Below are 27008 nucleotides of genomic sequence, written 5' to 3'. Positions count from 1 at the left end.
TGAAGGGCTGCAGCTTCAGACCCGGAGACCAGAATGATATACCGCGGCTGGGGTGGGACAAATTTAGAGGGGGCGATTTTAGTCTTGTCTAGGGCAGCACAAAATCAATATATACCACGGAATAGGACCCAAATAAAAGTGCACAATAATTATTTTCAGATGTATTCAATTATGGGAAATTCTTGCTGCAAAACAAAAGCCCCAAAACTGACTGAGCTGAGAAGGTGAGAAGTGCAGGTAAAAGCAGCAGACAGCTTTCCTCCCTTCCCCTGACCGAATAGTGCAGCGTTTGCAATAAAACAAACTTTATGTGTGTAGTAACAAGAGTGATAGAGAGCAGAGCATCCATCATCCATCCCTGTGAGGTAACACACACACACACACACACACACACACATACACACGAAGACGGCGGTGTGTGAAGGAGGAAGTGAGGCGGGCGGGCCCTAGAAGCGAAATATCCACATCGTGTTGGAGGCTCCTCGCTGCCTGAGTGTCCCTTTGTCCCTCCTCTCTCCGCACAGCCCCAATGACAGCGGGGACCCCCGGACCCATGCCATCCTGATCCCGGCCCCAGCATGCCGGACCCAGAGCCGGACAGAAGCAGGAAAGGCCAGACGGAGGGTGACAAGACAGAGCATGGCACGGCTGGGGTCCTGGGTAAGGCTTGGAATAAACACTAGAAATAAGGAGGGGAGGCGGGGGCACAGTGACATAGGAGGCTGCTATGGGTGACACCATGTGTGTGGAGAGATGTTGGAGGCTGTCTGCAGTCTTTGTGTGGGCACCTTGTCATCAGCCAGCCGGGGATATACGACCTGCTGGTGGCAGCTGTCATACCTGACATTGCAGAGCCTCTACCTTCCTCTCTACCTTCCTCTCTACCTTCCTCCCTCGTGCTCCTTCCTGGAGGCATGCTTTGTGCACGTTATAGTGGGGAGGGCAATGTGTGCTGCATCATCAGGGATGACACCAGGAGAGGACATGCATGGCTCATGTACCATGGATACATTGACACTTTGTGTGCATTGGGGAACGAGATCATTGGTGCTGCAGTGGATCAGTGCATTGTGTTTAGGCTACAGGACCCCCCCTCCCATATGAGTGTGTATTCTACTACCTGTCTGTCACCAGATAACCAGACTGCCTACATTCCACATGGGTGTCATCCCTGATCACTTGTCCATAGTACACTATCACCGCTCACCAGGCTTTTGTCTAATGACATGGCACTGCTATGCCCTATTTTGGTGGACTGATCTCCAGATTGGAAATCTTAATCTGACCCTTGATTTATGACAGTAAGACATTGCCTACACCCACCCCTCATGCCCAGCCTGCGGCCCTTGGGGCACCTATAGATATTTGGATTTCAATATTGCTCTGCTATAGCAATCTCATGCAATGTGTCTCCTGAAACATGTCCCCAGTAACTCCTATAGCATGTTTACAGTCTCTGACAGTCTCCTCATTCATATCTGCAGTTTCTGCCCATCTCTTGTGTCATGTCAGCAGCCTCTGCCCAATTCTTGTGTCATGTCGGCAGTCTCTGCCCAATTCTTGTGTCATGTCGGCAGTCTCTGCCCAATTCTTGTGTCGTGTCGGCAGTCTCTGCCCAATTCTTGTGTCGTGTCGGCAGTCTCTGCCCAATTCTTGTGTCGTGTCGGCAATCTCTGCCCATCTCTTGTGTCATGTCGGCAGTCTCTGCCCAATTCTTGTGTCATGTCGGCAGTCTCTGCCCAATTCTTGTGTCGTGTCGGCAGTCTCTGCCCAATTCTTGTGTCGTGTCGGCAATCTCTGCCCATCTCTTGTGTCATGTCGGCAGTCTCTGCCAGTCTCTTGTCGTGTCGGCAGTCTCTGCCAGTCTCTTGTGTCGTGTCGGCAGTCTCTGCCAGTCTCTTGTGTCGTGTCGGCAGTCTCTTGTGTCGTGTCGGCAGTCTCTGCCAGTCTCTTGTGTCGTGTCGGCAGTCTCTGCCAGTCTCTTGTGTCGTGTCGGCAGTCTCTTGTGTCGTGTCAGCAGTCTCTGCCAGTCTCTTGTGTCGTGTCGGCAGTCTCTTGTGTCGTGTCGGCAGTCTCTGCCAGTCTCTTGTGTCGGCAGTCTCTGCTAGTCTCTTGTGTCGTATCAGCAGTCTCTGCCCGTCTCTTGTGTCGGCAGTCTCTTGTGTTGTGTCGGCAGTCTCTGCCCGTCTCTTGTGTCGGCAGTCTCTGCCCGTCTCTTGTGTCGGCAGTCTCTGCCCGTCTCTTGTGTCGGCAGTCTCTGCCCGTCTCTTGTGTCGGCAGTCTCTGCCCGTCTCTTGTGTCGGCAGTCTCTGCCCGTCTCTTGTGTCGGCAGTCTCTGCCCGTCTCTTGTGTCGGCAGTCTCTGCCCGTCTCTTGTGTCGGCAGTCTCTGCCCGTCTCTTGTGTCGGCAGTCTCTGCCCGTCTCTTGTGTCGGCAGTCTCTGCCCGTCTCTTGTGTCGGCAGTCTCTGCCCATCTCTTGTGTCGGCAGTCTCTGACCGTCTCTTGTATCGTTGCCGCAGTCTCTGACCGTCTCTTGTATCGTTGCCGCAGTCTCTGACCGTCTCTTGTATCGTTGCCGCAGTCTCTGACCGTCTCTTGTATCGTTGCCGCAGTCTCTGACTGTCTCTTGTATCGTGGCCGCAGTCTCTGACCGTCTCTTGTATCGTGGCCGCAGTCTCTGACCATATCCTGTTGTGTGCCTGTGGTCTCTGACATTGAATATTCCATACCAATTGATACCAATTTTTGGTGGCAGAGCTTCAATATTGCATGACCACTGTAATCAGTTAAGGACAGATTGGTTTAAGCTGAACTCTAGGAAGTAGAAAAGCCCTTCCCTGAAGTGAAGCTGCCCCAGGATAATTGCTTATTTGGATCTAGGGGGCCATAAAATGTGCTTTTACTTACTAAATCCTCTGCTCCATTAGGCTCCTTCCATGCTTTAAGACTGGTCCCTGCAGCCCCTTATCTCCAATGCTCCAGTGTTGCAGTTCCTCTGACATCATCAAGTACAATGCAGGGACCATAGGCCTATATTGGACATGAGGATGCTGAGGGACAATACACTGCCAGAGCATAGGGGAGAAGAAGAGAGCGCCATCTGCCAGGGAATCAGGGAAATACAACAGTTTTTTGTTTTTGTTTTTTTGGTATCTTGAACCCAATTGAGCATTTAACCCTTGCAGTGTGGGGGAAAACTGACTGCAAGGAAGGAATTTTCAAAGGAGAGACTTTAAATGCATTAACATACAATGTACCATCCGATCCTTGAGATCTTTAACCCTTTGTTAGACAGTGTGCACATCTAATTTACAACTGATAATGAAGATATGCCAGGGCAGTATAGATAGGGTTAATTCTGATAAAGGTTACCCACTACCAGCCCTCTCAATAACATTACATAAAAGGGGAAAACTAGGTAGTAATTTTCAGCAATTAAAAAAGGTAAGCTACAATTTTTAACACCCCCCCCCCCCCCCCATTTTTTTTTCCTTACGCTACATAAATGAGAACAAATATAAATATGGTGTTATCCCAATTTGGCTGTGTAAAAAGTTTGCATCCCCCTGGAGAATTGGTAATATACAGTATGCACCACTTTTAATGAAAACATGAGTGAGCAGGCAAAACACATTTCTTTATTTCTAATGGGATTCATATTGAACTGTAGGTCATAACAGAATGGCACAGTCATAAAACAAAACATGGCAACAAGTAAACAAATGAAATGACTCCTGTTAAAAGTCTGCCTACCTTTAGATCTTAATACTGTGTATTGCCCCTTTAGCATCAATGACGGTGTGCAATCTTTTGGAATAGTTGTCTGAGGCCCCAAATTCTTGCAGTTTTTTTCTTTTAATAGGCACATACCTGAATTTTTTTTTTTTTAATCCCTTTTGTAGTTTAGCTATAATACATTTTTGACAACTTCTTTAAAAAAAAAAAAAAAAGATATAGGCAGTTCGGGTGGCCATTGGCATCAGGAGCAACTGTTTAGGGACCATTGACCTTTCAACAAACAAAAGGAAACTAAAGCTGACCATACATGGAGCCAGTTTAGCAAGGACCAGTCGAATTTCTATCCATATATGGGCAGGGAGGTTGTACACAAGTCAATCTATCAAGCCACTTGTGTTTTACCAGCCTGTCAGGTTTTTCTCGAACAATCAGTGCTGATCATTTGTATTTTGACAGCAGGAATGTCTCCCCATTCTCAGAATATAATACCACAGTGGGGAGGATTCTCCCATCCAACTCATAATGTATGGGCTGTCTAAATCCCACACGTTTTCTCCATACAATATCCAGGGATAATAGGATTAATAAGTGTTCCACAGCACACACTTTACAGGTAAAAGACCTTCACAGAGCTCGGGCCCACAGTAAACAGACAAATAGAAAATGTCCCATGATCAGATATAAAGTAAAGCCAGCACTCCTGAGGTAAATTCTAAGGCTACTTTCAGACTGGGGTGATGTGGGCGTCGGCTGTAAAGCGGTACTATATTTAACGTCGCGTTACCACTGTTTTAGCGGCAGTAATCTGCGGTTTTAACACCTGCTAGTGGCCGAAAAGGGTTAAAACTGCGCGCAAAGCGCCACAGCAGCGGTGCTTTGCCGGCGGGTTTGCAGCGCTGCCCCATTGTTTTCAATGGCAAGGGGCGCTTTAGGAGCGGTGAATACACCGCTCCTATAGCGCTGCAAAGATGCAGCTTGCAAGACTTTTTTTCCCCGTCCTGCAAGCGCACCGCTCCAGTGTGAAAGACCTCAGGCTTTCACACTGGAGTGAGAGGAGAGGCTCTTTACAGGTGCTATGCAAGTGCTATTTTTAGCGCTGTAGCACCTGTAAAGTGCCTCAGTGTGAAAGTAGCCTAAACCTCATCAGATATATTGACGACATCACATTGAGCTGTTGCCTCATAAATGGAGTACCAAATGTAAATTGAAATAGAAGACTTCAGGGAAAGAAAATGAACTGCCTCTGCTACTAAAACAGACACATTATTGTCACCAGTACCTGAAGCGGAATGGGAAAGGAATGGAGCCTCCATATAATATGTGAAAGCCAGAAGCTTTCCTAGTGCAATGGAATATCCTTGGCAAAGCCAAGATCCCAGTGGCACAGTGAAATAATAGGTAAGCTATGAGCAACCTAATTGGTAACCAACCCTATGAAATCAGCAAATACGTGTCCCCAAGGAATGCTGGGCACTGGTATTGTCCCCTTAAAGTAAATCCAGGGAAAATGTCCCCTTACAGTGGGGCTCCCATAGCACTGCAAACGTTAAATGCTCTTTTATGTCTGTGGGCCACAAAAAGCTGTTTTGCTTACCCAAACCTCCAATCTCCTGTTATCCCCTGAACTCTGGCATGGACTGTCCTTCAGCATACAAACATAGAACTATGTGCTCTGCATTGATGATTTCTGGAATGTAGGAAACAGGCTGTGGGGACCAGTCTTATAACCCAGAAGAGCATGCAGTGGAGGAGGATCAGATATTAAAAAGTTATTTGTGTCCCCCTGGACCTGAATTTGCATTTAAAGTAATTGTAAAGGGTTTTTTTTTAATTTAAAAACAAACAAACATGTCATACTTACCTGCTCTGTGCAGTGGTTTTGCACAGAGCAGACCCAATCTCCTCTTCTCATTCTCCGCCCGGGCTCTGGACTCCTCTCCCTTGCCGAGTGCCCCCATAGCAAACTGCTTACTGTGGGGGCACATGTGTGTGCTCATTCCAGAGCCGACTCTCTGGGTCCATTAGACACAGAGAGCATGGCTCAGCCCTGTCCCCTGCTCCCGCCTTACTGGCTGTGATTGACAGCAGTGGGAGCCAATGGCTCCTGCTATATCATCTCAGCCAATCAGGAGGGAGAGACCCGGGAGAGCCTTGGGTCTCATGCACATTGCTGGATCGAAATCGAACTTAGGTAAGTATTAGGGGGAGCTGCACACTAAAGGTTTTTTACCTTCATGCAATCACTTTAACCCTTGCAGTATGGGGACAGCCCCACTGCAAGGGCAGCTTTTTGTTTTCTCTGATGTTCAGCTTTAACCATAAGGTTTGCAGTGGTGGCAGTTGCAGCGTGTGGGGGGTTAAACACACTCCTGGCAGTTGCAGCCAATTTTCATTTTACAGACTATATGTTGACAAGATTGTTTAAGGCTGGATTCACATTGTTTGCATTACAGTGTGTCCTTGATACCACGGGAGTATCATGGGAGTGAATGGGCCCATATAGATTTCCTTTCATGTATTTCAATTTGAAATGCATTTCTATGCACTGCATTGCATGTGTTTTGCTGCATCAAATTGGATAAGTGTGACTAGGCTCTAAAGCTGAACTCCAGGAAGATGGCATAAAAAGCAGCTTTTAATCCTCTTTATGTATTTGTTAAAAAGTATTGTGTGTGTCTGTATAAAGAACTTGTGCAGGTATCTTATTTTTATTGTCAGCCATGTGTAAGGCAGGCCATACATGATGGGATTTTTTTTCCTGCAACCAAGAAAATCCCTTGAAACCCTCCCACTGAGTTATTGTGTTCTCCCGGCAGGGACGGCTTTCCGCTGGGAGAACACAATGATTATTGCTACTGGCTATAGCCGCCGTCAATTTTCGCAAGTAGAAATCCAACATGCTGGTTGTACCCAAGTCGATCAATGGATCAACTGAGGAGAATCGGCCCGCCCGTAGATGGTCCGCGCTTCGACCAGTTCCTGCTGAACCAGCCGAGATTCGAACTGTCTGCGGCTGGCTTAAGTTTCTTGCAGAGCAGCACCCAGACTGGTCAGCTGTCTGAACCAATGAGGGCTCGGTCACCTTCCACTATACAGTTTGACTATGTTAAATGTGCATACAAAAGGGAGAGCATCAAGAGGGATAATCTCATTGGTATGCTTCTGCTACTTTTACTGTCCAGGAACCAGAAGCTGTTTTTATATTCACCTATAAGATACACAATAACTATCACCATAATTTCAGGGGTAGGTCTTTGAAATGTGCACACTGAGGTTGCCTGTGTTCTGTCAGATTAGGGGACCTGTCAGATTTCATAACGGAAGTGACGTTCAGTCACGTCCATCTTGGTACAGTACTATGCCTACAGTCTGAAGTCACCAAGCAGACCTCTTTTTACACCCACCGAAGTCTTGCATTTCACCCTTATTTTTACCAGTAAACTGAGCTTGTATCGTAAAATAAAGTATTTAGAAGTCTGTGACACTGTTTTGATGCTGAATTTTAAAAGCAGCGGCAAGCCTGCTGATCTTGCACATTTGCTAATCTTACAGAAGACCGCTGCTTTTAGGCCTCATGCACACTCATGGGCGTTATAATAACGTTCTAAAAATGCCAGCAGCTTTGCAGTAAGTTTTTCAGCGTTTTTGCAATAGTGTTTTTTATCTAATTTTTTTATTTTGGTTTTCTTTAATGGGATCAAAAACTTTAAACGCTGGTAAGCCAAGTTTTTGAGCGTTTATCTGCGTTTTTTGACATTGGAGCGTTTTTACAGTTGAAAAACTCCTCTCAGAACCCACTAGTTTTGGGGTTTTTCTCCAGCCAAAAAACGTCCCAATCAATAACCATTGATAACAGCCTATGTGTGCATGGACACATAGGATAACATGCTGGAGAGTTTTATTGACTGTAAAAAAAAAAAGACTGAAGCCAAAAACAGCAGCTGTAAACATATCCAAAAACATCCAGTGTGCATGAAGCCTTAAAATTCAACATCAAAACAGTGTCACAAACTTCTAAATACTGTATTTTACAATATAAGCTCGGTTTACTGGTAAAGAGATGTCCGCTTGGTGACTTCACATTGTAGGCTTACTGCAGCTGAGTGTGGGATGTACCAAGATGGCCGTGACGGAACGTCACTTCTGTTACAAGATTTGACGGGTCGCCTAATCTGATGGAACACCTGCAGCCCAAGGTAGAACATATAGTGAGATCCTGAGATTATGATTTTCCCTATAATTCCACCTAAATAAAGTAAAGAGGGACTTGCAATCTGATACTGAATGTTTTCAGATTTGTAGCTATGCAATTATCAAAGCTCATGCCCTTTGCTGATTGGAGAACTATTGTTGAAAGTCAGCAAGGAGTGTGCTGGACTTCTGCAGAAAGACCACTGCTTCCTCACAGGGAGCAAGGGTCCTACTTTGCAGCATGCGGACAGTGGAAAGGCTTTTCTTCTAGGGTCTCATGTACTTTGCAGTTGATAAACGGACGCTTAGGAGCAGTTGGGCATTTTTTTCAGGTGTCCCTGAACTCCTCTCCTCTGTGTTATCTTATCAGTACAAATACACAGGGTCGTTTAAAAGAGAGAGAGAATATATATTTGGGCGGTCTACTCATGTGTAAAATGTGTTATCTATCAAAAACGCTTCTAAACGCAAATGCGGCATGTAAAGTGGCAAAATGGACGTTTTTAAACGTCCATTACTAGCTGTTAAGTTCCAGCATTTAGGAGAGCTTTTCTAACGTCCTGTGTAAATGAAGCCTAATGCCACGATCCGATTGTTGGCCAACCGAGTGTCTGATTTTTGTCTAAAGGGAGTGTGCCAGGAACTTGTCTTGCATACTAACGGTACACAATTGTCGGCCAACAAACACGAATGTAGTGACGTACTATGAGGAATTTCAGCTCTTGAGCGCCACCCTTTGGGCCCCTTCTGCTAATTTCGTGTTTGGTGAGCATTAATTCCGAGCATGCGTGTTTGTACTTTCGACTTTTGTGTGACGGATTTGTATACTAACAATACGAAAATCAAACAACAGACCGTTGTCTGCCGAAAATTTACTAACATGTCATCCAACATTTGTTGGTCAACAATTGTCAGAAGGAGCGTACTAACGGTCAGATTTTAGGACAACAGTCTGTCAACAGATCCCCTGCCAACAATCTGATCGTGTGTGCGAGGCTGTGGCTGCTTTCTATAGAAATCCAACTTTATTGCACACCTTTTGTTTTGATGCAATTGGAATGTATTTAGCTCATTAAAACTTTTAAACTGATAGTTCAATTTTACTTAATAGTGATGTTTTCATTGTGTTATTTTGTTAAATTGAATGATTTCAAAGAGTCCAAAGGCAAACCTTTATTGGTTTTCATTTTGAATAGAGTAGAGATGAGTTAAAATCCCAGTCAGGTTTTATTTTTATTTTTTTTGTGCAGTCTGTGCCCCATTGGGAAGATTTTCCTTTGTGTCAGAACAGGAAGCAAAAGGAAATCTATCCAAAGTAAGGGGGATTTTCACTTAGATATCTCTTACCAGAACAGTTGTCCTTCCTGTTCTTATTCTGGTTTCAACCACAAATTTTGAATTTTCTCTAATTCTTTGTGCCCATGACATTGATCACCAGGCGAAATAGGTGAATTTCCCTAGCAAGGACAGGTATAAAACCTTAAAAGTGCCCTAACTACTTCCTACTACAAAAATTGTTTAGCTTTAGGTACCTTTTAAATGGAAAGTATAAAATACAGAACATAAACTTGATTCCCTACTTGTTTAGTTACAGCTTAATGGACACCAAGTGCACAGTATGGTGAGAATGTTAAAAAACGTTTGCAGTATTACTCGTTGTTTTACGAAGATTATTTATTAGCGTTGCCATCACTGTTGTCAAACAATATCAGACTTATGCCCCGTACACACGGTCGGACTTTGTTCGGACATTCCGACAACAAAATCCTAGGATTTTTTCCGACGGATGTTGGCTCAAACTTGTCTTGCATACACACGGTCACACAAAGTTGTCGGAAAATCCGATCGTTCTGAACGCGGTGACGTAAAACACGTACATCGGGACTATAAACGGGGCAGTGGCCAATAGCTTTCATCTCTTTATTTATTCTGAGCATGCGTGGCACTTTGTCCGTCGGATTTGTGTAAACACGATCGGAATTTCCGACAACGGATTTTGTTGTCGGAAAATTTTATCTCCTGCTCTCCAACTTTGTGTGTCGGAAAATCCGATGGAAAATGTCCGATGGAGCCCACACACGGTCGGAATTTCCGACAACACGCTCCGATCGAACATTTTCCATCGGAAAATCCGACCGTGTGTACGGGGCATAAGTTGTTTGACTGACATGGACACGTATAGAAAATGTTCGCACTCAAGTGATCAGGAAAAAAGTAATTACTAGACATTTATAATCCCCGATTTTAAGTACATTTACTAGTTTTGATGTGCGAACAGTGCCCTAAGCTGCTTCAGGATACATGTAACTTCCTCTCGCCTTTGAAGTGTGTGGATGTAATTTTATTACTCATTTTCATGTTGGATATGTTAAGTAAATGTATTTTTTTTAACTAGAACTCAGCATTTCATCTGGTATGATTTTTTTTTTCTTTTCTTTTTTTTTCCCGCTACCATATTGTTATGTCAATATAAAATATATATATATATATATATATATATATATATATATATATATATATATATATATATATATATATATATATATATAATATTTATATTTTGAAACCTGTAGTGATTTTACATTCTTTGGAGAGAAAGTTGGGAAAGATCTGGTGTCTTGTCAGATGGTTCTATGGTTCTCATGGTTTTCTTGTCTAAGGGCCCTTTCACACTAATGCATTTTTACCTTGCTGAAAAATGCAATAAAAATATTTCACTGTAAATCCTATGGGACTCTTCACACCACTGCGCTGTGGGTGTTCAATGGCTTTTAATAAAAAAAAAAAAAACATGCATTTTCCAAAACCTCACTAAAAATGCAGCTGTTCAGTCAAATGAAGGGGAAGCACGCCAAAACTCATACACCACTGGTGTAGTTTTGGTCCATTTTTTTGAGTCACGTGTCCATGTTTCAAAGGTGCAAGCCAACCAGAATACACTGTTTTTAGCATGCTTTTTCAACAGATCAGTGTGAAAGCACCCTAATTTGAACTGCCAAAGGTGCAGATGCGGCTTGTCTGATTAGTGTGCTCTACTTTTTGTATTCATTGCTGTGAAAAAATATGAATAGTTTCTATAGGCCTAAGGCTCATGCACACTGGGTGTTTTTACAGCTGCTGTTTTGGGCATCAGGTGTTTTTTTTTTTTATTCTACAGCCAATAAACTCCCCAGCATGTTATCCTATGTGAAAAGCAAAGGGAGAAATTGCTGCGCTAAACCGCTCAAACTAAGAACCCTTTCACACTGTGCCGCTTTACTGTCGCTATACATCCGCTAGCGGGGCAGTTTTAACCCCCCCCCCCGCTAGTGGCCGAAAAGGGGTTAAATCCACCCACAAAACGCTGCCGGCGCGGAGTTTTGCCGGTGGTATCGCAGTGCTGCCCCATTGATTTCAATGGGGAGGAGCGGTGAGTTCACCGCTGCAAAAAAGCTGCTGGCAGGACTTTTTCTGACGCCCTGCCAGCACACCCAAGGGCTTTTTACGCTGGAGTGAATGGAGCAGCTGGTTCAGGGCAGTTTGCAGGTGCTTTTTTTAACGATATAGCGCCGGCAAAACGCTCCAGTGTGAAAGGAGTCTAAAGCTGCTAACACTAAAACCAACAAAGTCCAAGTGAATAAATTATACAAAAGTGTGTGGTGTATGAAAACAAATGGCGACTAGAAGTGCTATGAACACAAATCAATAAACAAAACAATGATGTATAATAACTATAACATATAAAAGTCCAGTCGCTGGTTGAAGATGTGTAAGTTCTTCATAGGGCATGTGTCCAATAAGGAGACTGTTGTTAGTTCCTTAGACCCCTTTCACACTGGGGTGGTTTGCAGGCGCTATTGCGCTAAAAATAGCGCCTGCAAACTGACCCGAAACAGCCGCTGCTGTGTCTCCAAAGTGAAAGCCCCGAGGGCTTTCACACTGGAGCGGTGCGCTAGCAGGATGGGAAAAAAAAGTCCTGCTAGCAGCATCTTCGGAGCAGTGAAGGAGCAATGTATACACCGCTCCTTCACCGCTCCTCCCCATTGAAATCAATGGGGCAGCGCGGCTATACCGCCGGCAGAGGCGCTTTGCGCTTTTAACCCTTTCCCGGCCGCTAGCGGGGGGTGAAACCCCCCCACTAGCGGCAGAATACCGCCGCTAAAATGACGGTAAATTGCCGTTAATAATAGCAGCGTTTTACCGCCGACGCACCCCTCGCCCCAGTGTGAAAGGGGCCTTAGTAACAAGTATTGAAATGGTGCAAACAAAGCAGTAGCTGTATAGCACATTCAAAATGGGATAGACATTCTTTTGGCTGAACATTTTAGATAAATACTTCTTACCAGACAAGGTGGACCCACCTGTCGTACAAGATGCAAAGATTTTTACCGTCCTGCCAGCACACCACTCCAGTGTAAAAGCCTGAGTGCCAGAGAGACAGGAGAGGCTCTTTACAGGCACTATGCAGGCGCTATTTTTAGCGCTGTAGGGCCTGTAAAGCGCCTCAGTGTGAAAGTAGCCTTATTTACAAAATTTTGTAACAGAAACGAAGAAAAGCTCTTCCTTTTTTTTTTTTTTTTTTTTTCTTTTACATCTTTTTTCATTTGTTAGCAAAAAATAAAAATCTAAGTGGTGATTTAAATACCACCAAAGGAAAGCCCTATCTGTCTAAAAAAAACGATAAAAATGCAGTTTGGGTACAGCATTGCATGACCGCGCAATTGTCATACAAAGTGTGACGGTGCTAAAAAGCTGAAAAATTGGTCTGGGCAGGAAGGGAGTGAAAGTGCTCACTATTGAGGTGGTTAATGGCAGTCTGTGTATTTCCCCCAGCAAAGAACCGCAAGCAATCTGTAATGTCTTTATTGTCTTGGTCTGCAGGTGACATTCACTTCTGTGTGATTGCAGACAAATGCAAGAGTAGTGGGAACTCTGATATGTCTGTGAGCCTAGGGACTGAAACATCCACCGCGTTTGATTCATATGTCCTATAATCCGTACTTGTGTTTCACGTGTCTTACGTAGCGTGCTGATGACAACAGTAACTAATGTATCACCAGGGTTATTGTTGAATGGGGAATAGGATAGAATTTATAACCTGTACATTATAGAATTACAGTTTCTGAAATATGAATATTTCCCAAAGCACATGGTAGTTTTCCTGCGTTTTTGCTTTAAACAGTTTTATACTTGTTGCAATGATATTTTGCAGAATTTTGAATGTACAATACAATAGACAGGTTTCATAAGAGCCCCACCATGCTTCCATAGAATTTTCTGGTATGCTCGTTGACTTATAGCGGAGTTCCAGTCTCCTAGCCAACGTTGCACTAATAACATTATAAAGATTGTTTTAATTCATCATAAGCATAATATTGCTGCTCATATACACATTGTAACTACTAACAAACTACTAAGTTCTCCTTTGTCCCCCTCAATTCCGGCTGCTGCCCTAGAGGATGTGGGCAGCTGAAGCCAGCCTGGCTTTATTTTCTGGATTTCGTGCAGTTGGCCACCCAGCATGCACCTCCTGGATCTTGCACCTGCCCAATCATGACACTGCGAGGCGTGCTTTGTTGTTATAAGGGAGCCCGAAGACTCTTGGGTTTGATGACCTAGATATCCCAGGAGTCAATCGGCTGAGCTGATGATGTAGTCGCCTAGGCGGCCGCCACCGCTGTGTCGCAGGGAACGTTATTTCACCATATCAATATCCAAACCTTAATTCACTATCGGTGATTTAACCTTTTCGCTGCCAGGCCCTGCGCTCCACTTTTAAACTCAGCTGGCCGTACCATTTTTGCAATTTTTCCATTGCTTATTTATTTTTCCCTTACAGCTTTCAGACTTTGTAAAAGACCCCCTAAACCATATATTTTCTGAAAGCACATGACCTGTAGAATAAAAAGAAGGTGCTACTGATTGCCTCTGAACCCCAATCCATGTTTGGATTGTGCTCCAGTGGCTACTGACAGGCGGTGAGGAAGCAATGCGACTCCTCCTCACCGCCTGCTATAACCCCATTTTACCAACAAATGCAGCGCAACCGCATGCATTATGCGAGGTTGCAGGGTGTTTTGTGGCGTTTCCTCGTGGACATGACTGATGATTAAATGTGTTTATTTATATTCACACAGTTTAGGCCAATATGTATTCTGCTACATATTTTTGGTAAAAATCTCAATAAGTGTATATTGATTGGTTTGCGCAAAAGTTATAGCACCTACAAAAAAGGGGAAAGATTAGGGACTTTTTATTTTTTTTAATTGTTTTTACTAGTAATGCGGGGGATCAGCGATTTTTAGCGGACTGTGACATTGCAGTGGACAAATCTGAACCTAAGTGATACTTTTTGGTGACCAGTGACACCAATACAGTGATCAGTGCTATAAAAATGCACTGATCACTGTATAAATGGCACTGGCAGGGAAGGGGTTAACTGTTCCCTAGGGAGGTGTTTCTAACTGTTAGTGGGCGTACTGACTGGGAGTAGAGAGAGAACGCTGTTCCTGATCACTAGTAACAGCTTCTCCTTCTCTCTCTCTCTCTCTCGCTCTTCTCTCTCTCGCTCTCGCTCTTCTCTCTCTCGCTCTTCTCTCTCGCGCGCGCTCTTCTCTCTCGCGCGCGCTCTTCTCTCTCGCGCTCGCTCGCTCTTCTCTCTCTCTCTTGTGCTCTTCTCTCCCCCCCCTCTCTCTATACATGTTAGCATTGCCAAAGCAGTTGAGTTTCTATAAGAAAAGGGGGGGGGAATGGGTAATATAAAGGGGGATGGGGGGTAATATAGAGGGGAATGTGCATAAGTCCCTGTAAAAGATTTTTAAGTCCTCAGTCTTTCATGTCCTTCTCAGTCTGTGACATGCTGTCACATATTGGGCAGCTATTTTTAACATTGGCTCCTCTTCTCCCAGTAGAAATTGGAGTTTCCTCTTCTCTTCTATAGAATTGAAGTCCGGGGTGAGAGTGGAGAGTCTCTGGAAGTGAGTGTCCCTCACTGATCAGTACTTTGGGCAATGTAGCAGGAAGTGGTCCTCATCCTCCAGGACCCCTTGGTCACATTGCTGGCATAGTCTACTCTCCCTGGGCTTGTAGGTCTGTCTGTGCCATCCTAATTCGATTTCCAGGCTGTGGGCGCTCAGTCTGTACAGGCTCAGGGTCTGTCGGTCTTTGGGGTCTTGTAGCACCTCCAGGTACGGGGACAGTAGTTTGTAGTCTCTCTGCAGTGACTGGTAAACAGTTCGTTTTTTGGAGTTTGTTAGCTCATTTCTCCATTCTCCAACATGTTTTTCTTTGGAGTCATTCATTATGTTTTTTACTTGATATTTTGTCAGGCCGCATTCTCCTCCCCTATCAAAATGGGGATCCCCCTTGTTTACATAAGCAGATGCCCGTTCTATCTCTTTTCACCATGATTGCTGGTGGCTAGCGGACATTGATTCCACCGGACCTGCGGGCGAGCTTTCGTGGCGGGTGCGTGCCCACTGTATATAATGCACGGACCGACGTACAGGTATGTCGGTTCGCACAGCCAGGCCGCCCTGCCGCAGTATATGTGCGGTGGGTGGTCCGGAAGTGGTTAAGCTGCAATAGGCAGTGGACAGGGTGCTGATGTCAGGATGCTTCCTGCCCATGGCTAAGTGGACCCAACTTGTAACGATGCTGTCCGCCGAACACTACACATTTAGGCAAATGGGAAAATGCCACGAACTCCCCGCAACCTCGTGCAATGCGTGAGGCTGCAAGGCATTTGTTGGTAAAATGAAGTAAAACAGGCAGTGAGGAGGCGTCGTATCACTTCCACACCACCTATCCGTAGCCGCTGGAGCACGATACAAAAGTGGATCGAGCTTCAGAGGCAAGGAAGATTAAGACACATGTAGACGCATGTTGTGTTTTTTTTTTTTTTTTTTACAATTTTTTATTTTTATTTTTTGTACAGGTACATATTTTTTTTTTTTTTTTTTTAATATTTTTTACATTTTGGAGAGACATCAGGGGTCTAAACAGACCTCTAGTGTCTTTTTTTTGAAACAGAGAAAGGGACTGAAGACAGTCCCTTTCTCTGCAGCCTGAGCTCTACTGTATATGAATGGATAGGAGTCTGTATAGACTCCTATTCACTCATAAAATGAAGCCTAGTACACTCTGTGTACTAGGTTTCATTCACAAACTGACACATAGCAAACACAGTTTACAATGTGTCAGTGATGAAAGAATACAGAAGCGATCATTGCTTATCGCTGACTGTAATCTTTCAGGAAACACGTTTACCAGCCCCTGCTTTCCACCCTGACAGATCTGTCAGTGGCTGCAGCTGGTGAGAGAGCCGGCTAGTAGCAGGGGCGCCCGAACATCAGGGAGGTGGGGGCACTGAAGGCGGAGGTTAGAAAGCCAAGGGGGGGGGGGGGTAAACGTTTTTTTCATATGTTGGTACCATTTGTATTGGTCATACTATATATCTTACAAAACTTTAAAGACTTGTTGAAAGGGAAAATGAGATTCTGAGATGTAGGCAGCTAAAAGTTTGAACTTTTTCTGTAACCTTAGAGCTTGGCCCCATTTACCCAACTGAATTTCCAAATTGGTCCTTTTGGCCATTGATAGCTTGAATTTCATGCTGAAATCTTGGAGCGGTGAGTGGCCCTGTTGGCACCACCCAGCTCAACAAACTGGGCAGAAAATTGTCATGTTGCAGTCACTGGCTGGGTATTCAAGCATCTGCAGTTACAGTATGGAGGTTTTCTTGAATACAATAGCTGGCAGTACAGATTCCTCCATTCATGCTATTCGAGATTGATGAAGGATTTCTCTGGTTCAGCTTTCATGCAGGTAGAGCTAGACCTGCTGACCAATAGGAAGTGTTTTTAGATACATTCTGCTGAACATTAATTTTTCTTTCATAATATGTTCATAGTCTGTTAATCAGGTTTGTGATAGGTTTACTTTAAATAAAAGAGAAAAAAATATGTACGGTATCTTTCAAAAAGATCAAGAGAAGTCTTTTTTTTAGCAGTGCATTCTGTTTGTTCTCTTTGTTGTCTTTGTTGCATTGACACAGAGAATACAACAAATATGTCAAATATGTACTCTAGCTTTATTACACTTTTTTGGACAATTTTGGTGTGAGCCATTGGAGACCAGTAATGGAGAGGGTTTATATAACACAGTAGAAGTAGAAAAAAAGTGAAATAAAAAGAAGTTCAAGTGCTGCTTCCTGAAAATAAAAGGAAGCCAAGCATCAGAAGGACACAGGATATCGATGCAGCTTCAAAAATGGCAGATTTGCTGCTTTTATCTGCTCTTTCATCTCCTGTGTATCCAAAGCACTCATAACTGACAAGTAGAGCACTGTTCTATCCAGCCACTAATGCAGCTGCTGATCACATCATTTTTCCTTTAACATGATATGTCAAGTGAGTTCACTTATGGACTGCAAATAGTCAATGCTGCATTCCAAGCATGCCTGTATAACTCAAACACCTATTTGGATGACGTTTTCTTTAAACCAATATTTTATTCTGATGACTGCATGAGGGTTAAAAATATAGATAATTGGCTCTTTCTTAAGCTGCTTTTGGTAATTGCACTCTAAGCACAGCCCACTTAGGGAAAAATAACTGCTCTGTTTTAGAGCAGGGAGGGTAAGTAGCATATACTAACCTTCCACTTACCTCCTGCCACCCTATTTATACATTGGAAAAAAAAACAGCACTATCAGGTCTAGAGACAAGCGACACGTTTCCCTCTGCACAGTGGGGGCTCAGTACCAAAGCCAAGCAATTCCATATAGGGGTGGGCCATTACAGCCTTTTAAAGTGGTTGTAAACCCTGGGGAAAAAAAACAACCTGGAAGACAAAGGCATAATGAGCTAGTATACTAGCTCATTATGAAATAATTACCTTAACCACTTCAGCCCCGGAAGAATTTACCCCCTTCCTGACCAGAGCACTTTTTGCGAATCGCCACTGCGTCGCTTTAACTGACAATTGCGCGGTCGTGCGACGTTGTACCCAAACAAAATTGACGTCCTTTTTTCCCCACAAATAGAGCTTTCTTTTGGTGGTATTTGATCGCCTCTGTGATTTTTTTTTTTTTTTTGCCCTATAAACAAAAAAAGCGACAATTTAAAAAAAAACAAAACATTATTTTTTACTTTTTGCTATAATAAATATCCCCCAAAAATATATAAAAAAACAATTTTTTTCCTCAGTTTAGGCCGATATGTATTCTTCTACATATTTTTGGTAAAAAAAAATTACAATAAACATATATTGATTGGTTTGCCCAAAAGTTATAGCGTCTACAAAACGGGATAGATTTATAGCATTTTTATTATAATTTTTTTTTTCTTACTAGTAATGGTGGCGATCTGCGATTTTTTTTTTTTTTTTTTTTTTTTTATCATGACTGCGAAATTATGACGGACACATCGGACAATTTTGAGTCATTTTTGGGACCATTGGCATTAATACAGCGATCAATGCTATAAAATTGCATTGATTACTGTAAAAATGTTTCTAGCAGTGAAGGGGTTAACACTAGGGGATGCTCGAGGGGTTAACTGTGTTCCCTGGGAGGTGATTCTAACTGAGGGACTGACTGGAAGAAGTGACGGATTGTGGTTCCTAGCTAATAGGAACACACGATCTGTCACTTCTGTCAGAACAGAACAGGGAAGTGTGTGTTTACACACACTCGTCCTTGTTCTATCTCTCCTGGTCACGATTGCTCGTGGCCGGCGGTCATCGCGCCTGCTATCCCGACCCCCGTGAGCCGACGTATAGGTACGATGGCTCACGCAGGGGAGTCAACCTGCCGCAGTATAACTGCAGCGGTTGGTCGGGAAGCGGTTAAAACAAAGCTGTTGCGGCGGTCCCCATACACCGCTGTGACGGACGACATGTCTCCGGAATGTTATCTCCAGATTCGCGGTCTCCGGTCCCTCCCGATCATGTCAGTGACAGCACAGCAGCCAAAGAAACTGCACGTACCAGCCGTTTCTTTAGTGTGCATGTGCCGATGACGTTGGCACATGCGTATACAGTGAATATCTCCTAAACTGTGCAAGTTTAGGAGAAATTCACAGTACCTACAGGTAAGATTTATTAAACGCTTACCTGTAGGCAAAAGAGGTTGTAAAGAAGTCCAGAGACACAAACTGCTGTAGGGAGTTCTCATCTTTTGGAGTCTCAAATAATTCTAAGAAGCCATTGGATGATAAAACCATTGTGCCCACCCAAAACTGAAATATCCTTTTGAGAATAACATAACAAAAAATAAATTCAAGGCTGGCTGAATATGGTAAATTGACACTTGAGGAGTAACATTTATAAAGCAGTTAAATTAGTTATATGGTCACAGGATACATGTTAATTCTATAACATCAGCATTGTAATAGCAATACAAAGATATTTATTTAATTCTCCTATTCATTACTGCATTATCAATAGGAATTCATTCCTATAGATGTTCTTTGTGCTAGAAACAAATTTCCTTTTGCCTATTTATCTTAGGGATTATCTCCATGGATGATGCCTAGATATGCAGCCTTTTCACACACAATTGTTGCCAGCAAAATGCATCTTCCATAGGAATGAATGGTAATGAATATAAATGTATCTAAAGCAGCTCATAGATTACTCGATTTTCTGTCCTTCCACCATGAGTGGAAGTAAAGAAAATTGCTCCATTCCCCCATTAACACAGTGAGTGTGGCTGGGGGAACCCCTCCCACAGTGCTATTGTGTTCTTCCTAAATGGGGTGTAGGGAGCCTTCCTGGCTAGCAGAACACAGTGATTACTGCTAGCAGCAGTAATCAGATGTAAAATCCAACAGGCTGGTTGTACCTAAGTTGATCAATGGATTGACTGGTACAACCAGCCTGCCCCTACATGGATCAAATCTCATCTGCTCCCTGTTGAACCAGCTGATTTCCTTTCCATGTATCGCCGCCTAAGTGGCACTATCCCTAAAATGCACTACATCTTTCATGTGGAAGTTTGATGTGGGTCAGAGGTGTTCAATCAGAATCAACCTAGTTTATCAGTGCAGGTTACAAAATGACAGAAAGAGAGGTTTTTCTGGCATCTATGGATTTTATGAATGATGTGGACAGAATGAATGGTTGATAGTAAATGTCAACGTTCCTCTTTGTTTTTGTATCCTAACTTTTTAAAACTATTATTTATTTATATATTTTTTGCATATCATGGGGGCCTTATTATGACCAGCATCGATGCATTTTTGGGAGAGGAGGCTTAACATTAGTCTTGTTTGTCTGGAGATTCTCTGTACAATGACTAGATTATGCATGCAGCACATTACTACCCACTTTGGTAAAGATCGCCTTAGGGGCCAAACTCGAGAAACCTAGAAATTAATTTCCAGTACAGTTTCTTAATTATGTTGTTTTAAAGAGTCACTTTGCCCTAAGTAGACAGCTCTATATTGAAGGTGCATATTTCAGCCAAAGCTTATTTTTTGTTTATTTTTTCTGACAGCTGAGGGTCCATAACCCCCTCCTAGAAAAAAATAGCTTTTAGTTGGATTTTTAAACAGGACCTTGCATGCAAAAATGACATTGCAACTTTATAATTACAAGAGTACATCATGTGCAGTACATTGATCCACTTTGTCCACTCAGCTTTTTAAAATGAACAAGGGAATAATCAATCCTATTTAGTTTTCTAAAAAAAAAATATCACTCAAGTCAGGATTAGAACTTGGCTCTTGTAGGATACATGGTGAAAGATGAGCTTGTGTATAGACAGTGCTGGTGGCATACATATTCAGTATCCTGGATCACTAGGATGGGTACCTAGCATGGCACGCAAAGGACTGTATTGTTTGAAAACGTCTAAAGGCAGAGTGGTATCGGACACGCCCTTCTCCCAGATCGATATGGGAAAATGAAACGCACATGATTGATTGCCAGGGATAAAACAGTGTAGACTGCTCTGAGCTAAATGCAGAAGTTCTTGGTGTATGGACAGCCCTCTGCTGATTTTTAGTGCTATTTGTGATATGTTGGTTATATTTAGTAGCTAAAGTAGAACTTAGGGCAAAACTTTATATGTTTTGGACAGCTTAAGGGAGGGTTATAACCCCTGTCAGTTTTTTGCCATCTCTTTCACTTCCCATCTCATAGACACAATGAAATGAGAGCAAATCCCTCCAAAGTGGATTAGTCTCCATTTGAAGGTTCTCCTTTATTCCTGTTCTTGTGACAACCCGAAATTTGGGAATTTACTTTCAATTTTGATGATAGCGGTCACCCAGATAAGGGTCTCTTTTGTCATAAAAGCCCTACATGTCATAAAAATGGCCTGTAATATACAGCATTTAGCCCTTAAAGTGGTTCTAAACTCTTAAGGTAAAACCTTAATGCATTCTCTGCATTAAGGAAAAAAAAACCTTCAATAGCTGTCTCCTCTACCCCGCAAACACTTACTTATCTGAGTCCTCTATTGATCCAGTGGTTTGCCCAGCTGCAGTTCTTCTCTCCCTCTCTTTCTGCTCTTGCACGCTTTGCTGAGAGCAGAGTGAGCCATTGGCTCCTGCTGCTGTCAGTTCAAATCTGGTGAGGAGGGAGTGTGGCATGTGGCCAAACCATACTGTGTGTGCCTATAGACGGACACAGCCTGGCTGGGGAGCACACCTGCACATTTGGCCCTATAACAAGCAGCTTCCCGTGAGAACACACACAAAAGAGGAGAAGCAACCAGCACCAGCGGGGGACTCCAGAAGAGGAGGACTGGGACCGCTCTGTGCAATACCCTTGCACCTGTATTTTTTTTCTTTTATTCAAATAAAAAAGGGTTACAATCACTTTAAAGTGGATTCACTTTCCCAATTCAGGAGGGGAAGGGAGGAGGAGCTTTCTTAGCTAAGCACACACTGCTGCATGCATGCTTGGGCTAAGGGCAGATGGAGTGCAGAAAATAGATGCTACATGAATCATCAGCCCTTACTCAATATGGCCACGGCCAAAAATGATGGGGGGTGTTTATCAAAGTGTTTTCTCAACAAAATAAAGCATGGAGACATAGATGGGTGGGAGAGTTTGCTTTCAATATTAAAAATGAATTAAATAGTGTTTTTGGTTTGTGGTTCTCAGATACAGTTCATTTTGTATGTTTTTTTTTTTTTTTTTTTGTGAAAACATTAGAGTGCCATCATTAACAGAATGATCTCTCTCTGGTGCAGTGTTACAATTATTTACATTCCTGAGCTGATAACATTGCATTCACACAATGATACATTGTTTTCTTTTCACTGAGCAATGCAGAGTTCCCCTCCCTTGTTTTCTACATTCCTAAAATATCGGATGCTTGTTCCACTACTTAAATAATGTTTTTGTTTATTAGTGAACAGACGTTTGGACCAATTCACACCATGAATCGCATAGGGTTCACATGTGATCCAGGAACAGTGCGATTTCATACGAATGGGCTGAAATTGTGCCAGACCACACAAAGAATAGTGCAGGCGCTACTTTAAAAAAAGCGCACTGCAGCCGGATCTCATGTACCAATACACTTGGGTGCAGGCAGTCACACTGCATTTGCGACTTGCGTTTTGGGTGTCATTAAGTTAACACTGACACCCACTGCAGATTGCAACTGCAGTGCACTTTGAACACGGTACAGGAAATTAACTGGCCCTTAATGAAGACTTGCTGTTCGTTATCTGACATTTTGATTTATTTTTATTAATGAATTGGCTGCTAAAGTTGAATTCCTGTGTTGAAAATTCAGCAGGGCAGCCGCTAAGAAAGTGTAGATCACTGTACTAAGTGGTGCCTGCTTCAGCGATTTCCAGTTTCAGGAGATCGGCCAGGTATGATATATATAGCTACATTGGTCCAAGCAGGCCAAAGATAATTATGTATAAGATAACCATATCTGAAATTCATCTTTGAATTTAGCAAATAGATTTTGTGACACTAACGCCACATGCATTAAAACATTAGTGAATTGACCCCTGTTTTTCTTTTCTTTTTTTTTTCTTTTTTTTTATTCATCATGATCAGGATTTAGGTATTTCATGACCAAGTACTGAAACCTTGAAAATAAAAACATGCGTTTTTGCATTTTTAAATTTTTTTTCTTTTAAACCTAGGTTAGTAAGAAGAAATTCCATTATGTTTTGCAGCCCTCTTTATATCTGCTGTACAGTCCAGTTGCTCACAGTAGCTAAAGAGGCAAGTCTACTGGGGACCAGAAATGTGCTAACATTTCAACCGTTTCAAATAACCCTTAGCAAGAATACATGCACATTGCTATATGCCTTTTCCAGGTGTATTTTTCCAGCTATTTGTAAAGATTCTTTAGAGAAAAACAAAATTACATTTCACAGCATCTGTTTCTTTTGATTCATTAGATTCTAATTTTGTGCATGATGGAATACAACACATTTTTAGTTTTTAACCAATAAACCTACATACTGTAATGGCATGTGATAGGTACTTGTGTTTTTTTATTTATACATTTTTTTTTTACCTGAGATATCCACATCAAGACCGGTTTTGTAAAAGTTTATCAGGGCTATGGCTGCAGCTGTCAGCCATAACCCTGTGTTTGTTTTTTTTCCTGTTGGGATTTCTCTTTCTGATAATAGTGATCTGACTGATTAACCACCAGATCACTTTTAGAAGCAGTGGGAGTGTTCATTCAACACCCCCCCCCCCCCCCCCCCCCGGGCCACTCTCTGGTGCTTCTTGGGCTTACCTGTCTCACCGTGGAGCCCGGGACTCAATCTGGCGGTTTGTGCTGCTGGCCATAGAGGTCAACAGAGACCGGAATATCTCTAATCATCTCTATGGTCTAAAAGACTAGTAGCAATGGCATTGTAAAGCATGAGATCCTTTTTTTTTTTTTTTTTTGATCTAATGCTTTCAAGGGTAGAGGAGATCTAGGGTCTTACAGACCCCAGATGTCTCCATAGAGTGGACCTGTCATGCTTTATTATCACAAGGAATGTTTACATTTCTTGTGATGCAAAAAAAATATTAAAGGGACAGTATAAAAATACATTTTCTAAAATAAAATATATATAAAAAAAAAAAGATAAGCGCTCCCGTCCCCCTGTGCATGCACGCATGTGTAAATGGTGTTCGTATCACATGTGAGGTATTGCTGCAAATGTTATAGCAAGAACAGTAATTCTAGCTCTAGACCTCCTTTGTAACTCCCAACTGGTAGCCTGTAAAAAATTTTAAAGGGTCGCCTATGGCGACTTTTAGGTATCACAGTTTGTTCCACGAGCGTGCGCAATTGTAAAGCGTGACATGTTGGGTATCTATTTACTCAATGTAACATCATCTTTTATATTTAACCAAGCAATTGGGTTATATATCGTTTTGCATTAAAATTTTAAAAAGTGTATTTTTTTTCAAATAAATTGCATTTGAAAACTGCTGCACAAATACCGTGTGACATAAAAAATTGCAAAACCACCAATTTATTTTCCAGGGCCTCTGCTTAAAAAAAAAAAAAAAAAAAATTATATATATATATATAATATATGATTTTTACTTGTAAACAAAAAGTGTCAGAACTTTCACCACTAAGCCCCCGTTTACACTGAATGCGACTTGTTTTTATTGTGCTACTTCATGATTTCAAAGCCGCAGGTCGGTGCATTTTCAGGTGCGACGTGCCTGACATCTATGCGACTTTATGCACAGATGTCCATGTCCATGTCGCACCTAAAATCGCCAAAAATGGTGCAGGAGCCTCTTTTTTTTTCAAATTAGTACAGCACCACAAAGTCGGAGTCGCACCAATTTGAACAGTTCATTTCTGACAATACGGTTTGATTTGTCATGAGATTTGGAATTGTCGCTTTGAACATCTCACGAAGCACTGTTTTTAATCCATCATCCGAAAATGGAAAGAGTGTGGCACAACTGCAAACCTACCAAGACATGACCATCCACCAAAACTGACAGGCCGGGCAAGGAGAGCATTAATCAGAGCAGCAGCCCAGAGGCCCATGGTAACTTTGGTGGAGCTGCAGAGATCAGCAGCTCAGGTGGGAGAATCTGTCCACAGGACAACTATTAGTCGTGCACGCCACAAATCTGACCTTTTATGGAAGAGTGGCAAGAAGAAAGCCATTGTTAAAAGAAAGCCATAAGAAGTCCCGTTTGCAGTTTGCGAGAAGCCATGTGGGGGGACACGGCAAACATGTGGAAGATGGCGCTCTGGTCAGATGAGACCAAAATTGAACTTTTTCGCCTAAAAATAAAACGGTATGTGTGGTGGAAAACTAACACTGCACATCACCCTGAACACACCATCCTCCCCATGAAACATGGTAGTGGAAGCATCATGTTGTGGGGATGCGTTTCTTCAGCAGGGACAGGGAAGCTGGTCAGAGTTGATGGAAAGATGGATGAAGCCAATTACAGAGCAATCTTAAAAGAAAACCTGTTAGAGTCTGCAAAAGACTTGAGACTGGGGCAGAGGTTCACCTTCCAGCAGGACAACGACACTAAACATACATCCAGAGATACAATGGAATGGTTTAGCTCAAAGCATATTCACGTGTTCGAATGGCCCAGTCAAAGTCCAGACCTAAATCCAACTGAGAATCTGTGGCAGGACCTGAAAATTGCTGTTCAGACATTCTACATCCAATCTGACAGAGCTTGAGCTATTTTACAAAGAAAAATGGGGAAAAAATGTCACTCTCTAGATGTGCGAAGCTGGTAGAGACATCCCCAAAAAGACTTGCAACTGTAATTGCAGCAAAAGGTGGTTCTACAAAGTATTGACTCGGGGTTGAATTGTTGAAGTCCTGTTGGACGAAACGCGTCAGCTATTGCTTGCCAGCTCTGCACCCTGCGCCCATTTTTTATGCTACTTGTGATCGCATTTTATTGTACACATCTGAAGTGATATTTGTACCTTTTTTTATAATAAACCCATAAGTTTTTTTGATTTATGACATGTGGAAGCCTACGCTTTTCTTTTTATGATTTCCATTCCCATCATTTCCATTCCCATATACCATCCTTAAATGTTGTCTATTGGCATTTTAAATCACACTACTAGCAATAGCATCCGCCATGCCGAAGCCTGGACTAACTAAAAATGGCCCCGGTCACATGGCCTTCAATTTAGGACACACCTCATACCATATAAAAACTGGATGGTGTAGCAGGATGGCACCGCTCCAGATGATGTCCCATTAGTAGGATTTTTTTTGTGGATTTTTTGTGAATATACAAATATTTATTTTCTGCACTTTTATTGTCACTTTTTGCACTAAATGCACCCGTGACACACACCCCCTCAAGTATTTAGAGGTTGTAGGTCACCTCTTAATAAGAGCAGCGCCATACCTATCCCCTCTTTTTCACATTTCCTCTAGATTTACCTTAGGGTGAATTTATTGATAGAGGCTGCAGCTCCTCATTTTTCATTTTCACCATAAGTGCAGGGGTCTAATCATTTTTTCATAGATTTTTCCTCGTTTCCTCTCTGGAAAATCTATGGTCACCGGGACAGAAGGTGAGGAAAACCCCAGATGTCACTAATACCTTACAGGGATTATAATCCTTTCTTGAAAAACATCCAAAACATCCAAAACTTGAAAAAAAAGCTGTTGCTTGACATATACTTTAAAGATAACCAGAAAAAAATCTACATAATTGGTCATTTAGGGGAACAAGTGAGCAACATCAAAGCTATACAAAAAATTATTGATGTCAAGTGCTTTACATTGTCTTTCACCCTTATATCAGTTGCTGTTTTTTTCTTTTATGAAGGTGCATAAATAGCGTAGTGCCTTCTCTTGCTGTAGACTCAGAATAGTCTCAGGGGGCTTCCTTCCTCAGGCATATTAAATATTCTTAGTACTCATAAACAATCATGATCTCTATTGTAATGGAAAAGACCAGTCCCAAAGAAATGTCAGAAAAGTCTGAATGTTTATTTTATTTGGGTCCATGGAAGGAAATTTCATTATATTCCACATGGACTGCAGGAAACAGGAACAAAAACAAACGAAAGGTCTAGAACTGCAACCTTCTATTTTTATAGATTTTTATACTGTTGTGAGCTTTAAAGCAATTCTTCCATGAGAAAAAAATCT

General features: G+C 42.5%; 1 protein-coding gene across 2 annotated transcripts in view; it reads left to right on the top strand.

Annotated features, from left to right (window-relative positions):
* The first annotated feature begins 423 nt into the window (after positions 1–423).
* The window catches only part of ANO8 (anoctamin 8), a 189815-nt gene continuing 163230 nt past the window's right edge, over positions 424–27008 (top strand). Inside the window, exon 1 of one of the 2 annotated variants that reach the window (XM_073592175.1) lies at positions 424–660. In XM_073592175.1, the coding sequence (XP_073448276.1) occupies positions 579–660 (82 nt within the window). In that variant the 5' untranslated portion in view covers positions 424–578. The remainder of the gene's footprint in view (positions 661–27008) is intronic. The other variant, XM_073592192.1, reaches the window with a different exon arrangement.

The sequence above is a fragment of the Aquarana catesbeiana genome, linkage group LG01 (genome assembly GCF_042186555.1).
Source record: "Aquarana catesbeiana isolate 2022-GZ linkage group LG01, ASM4218655v1, whole genome shotgun sequence".
Lineage (NCBI taxonomy): Eukaryota > Metazoa > Chordata > Amphibia > Anura > Ranidae > Aquarana > Aquarana catesbeiana.
Note: the sequence above shows the minus strand (reverse complement) of the source record. Positions and strands in the feature narration are given on the sequence as shown.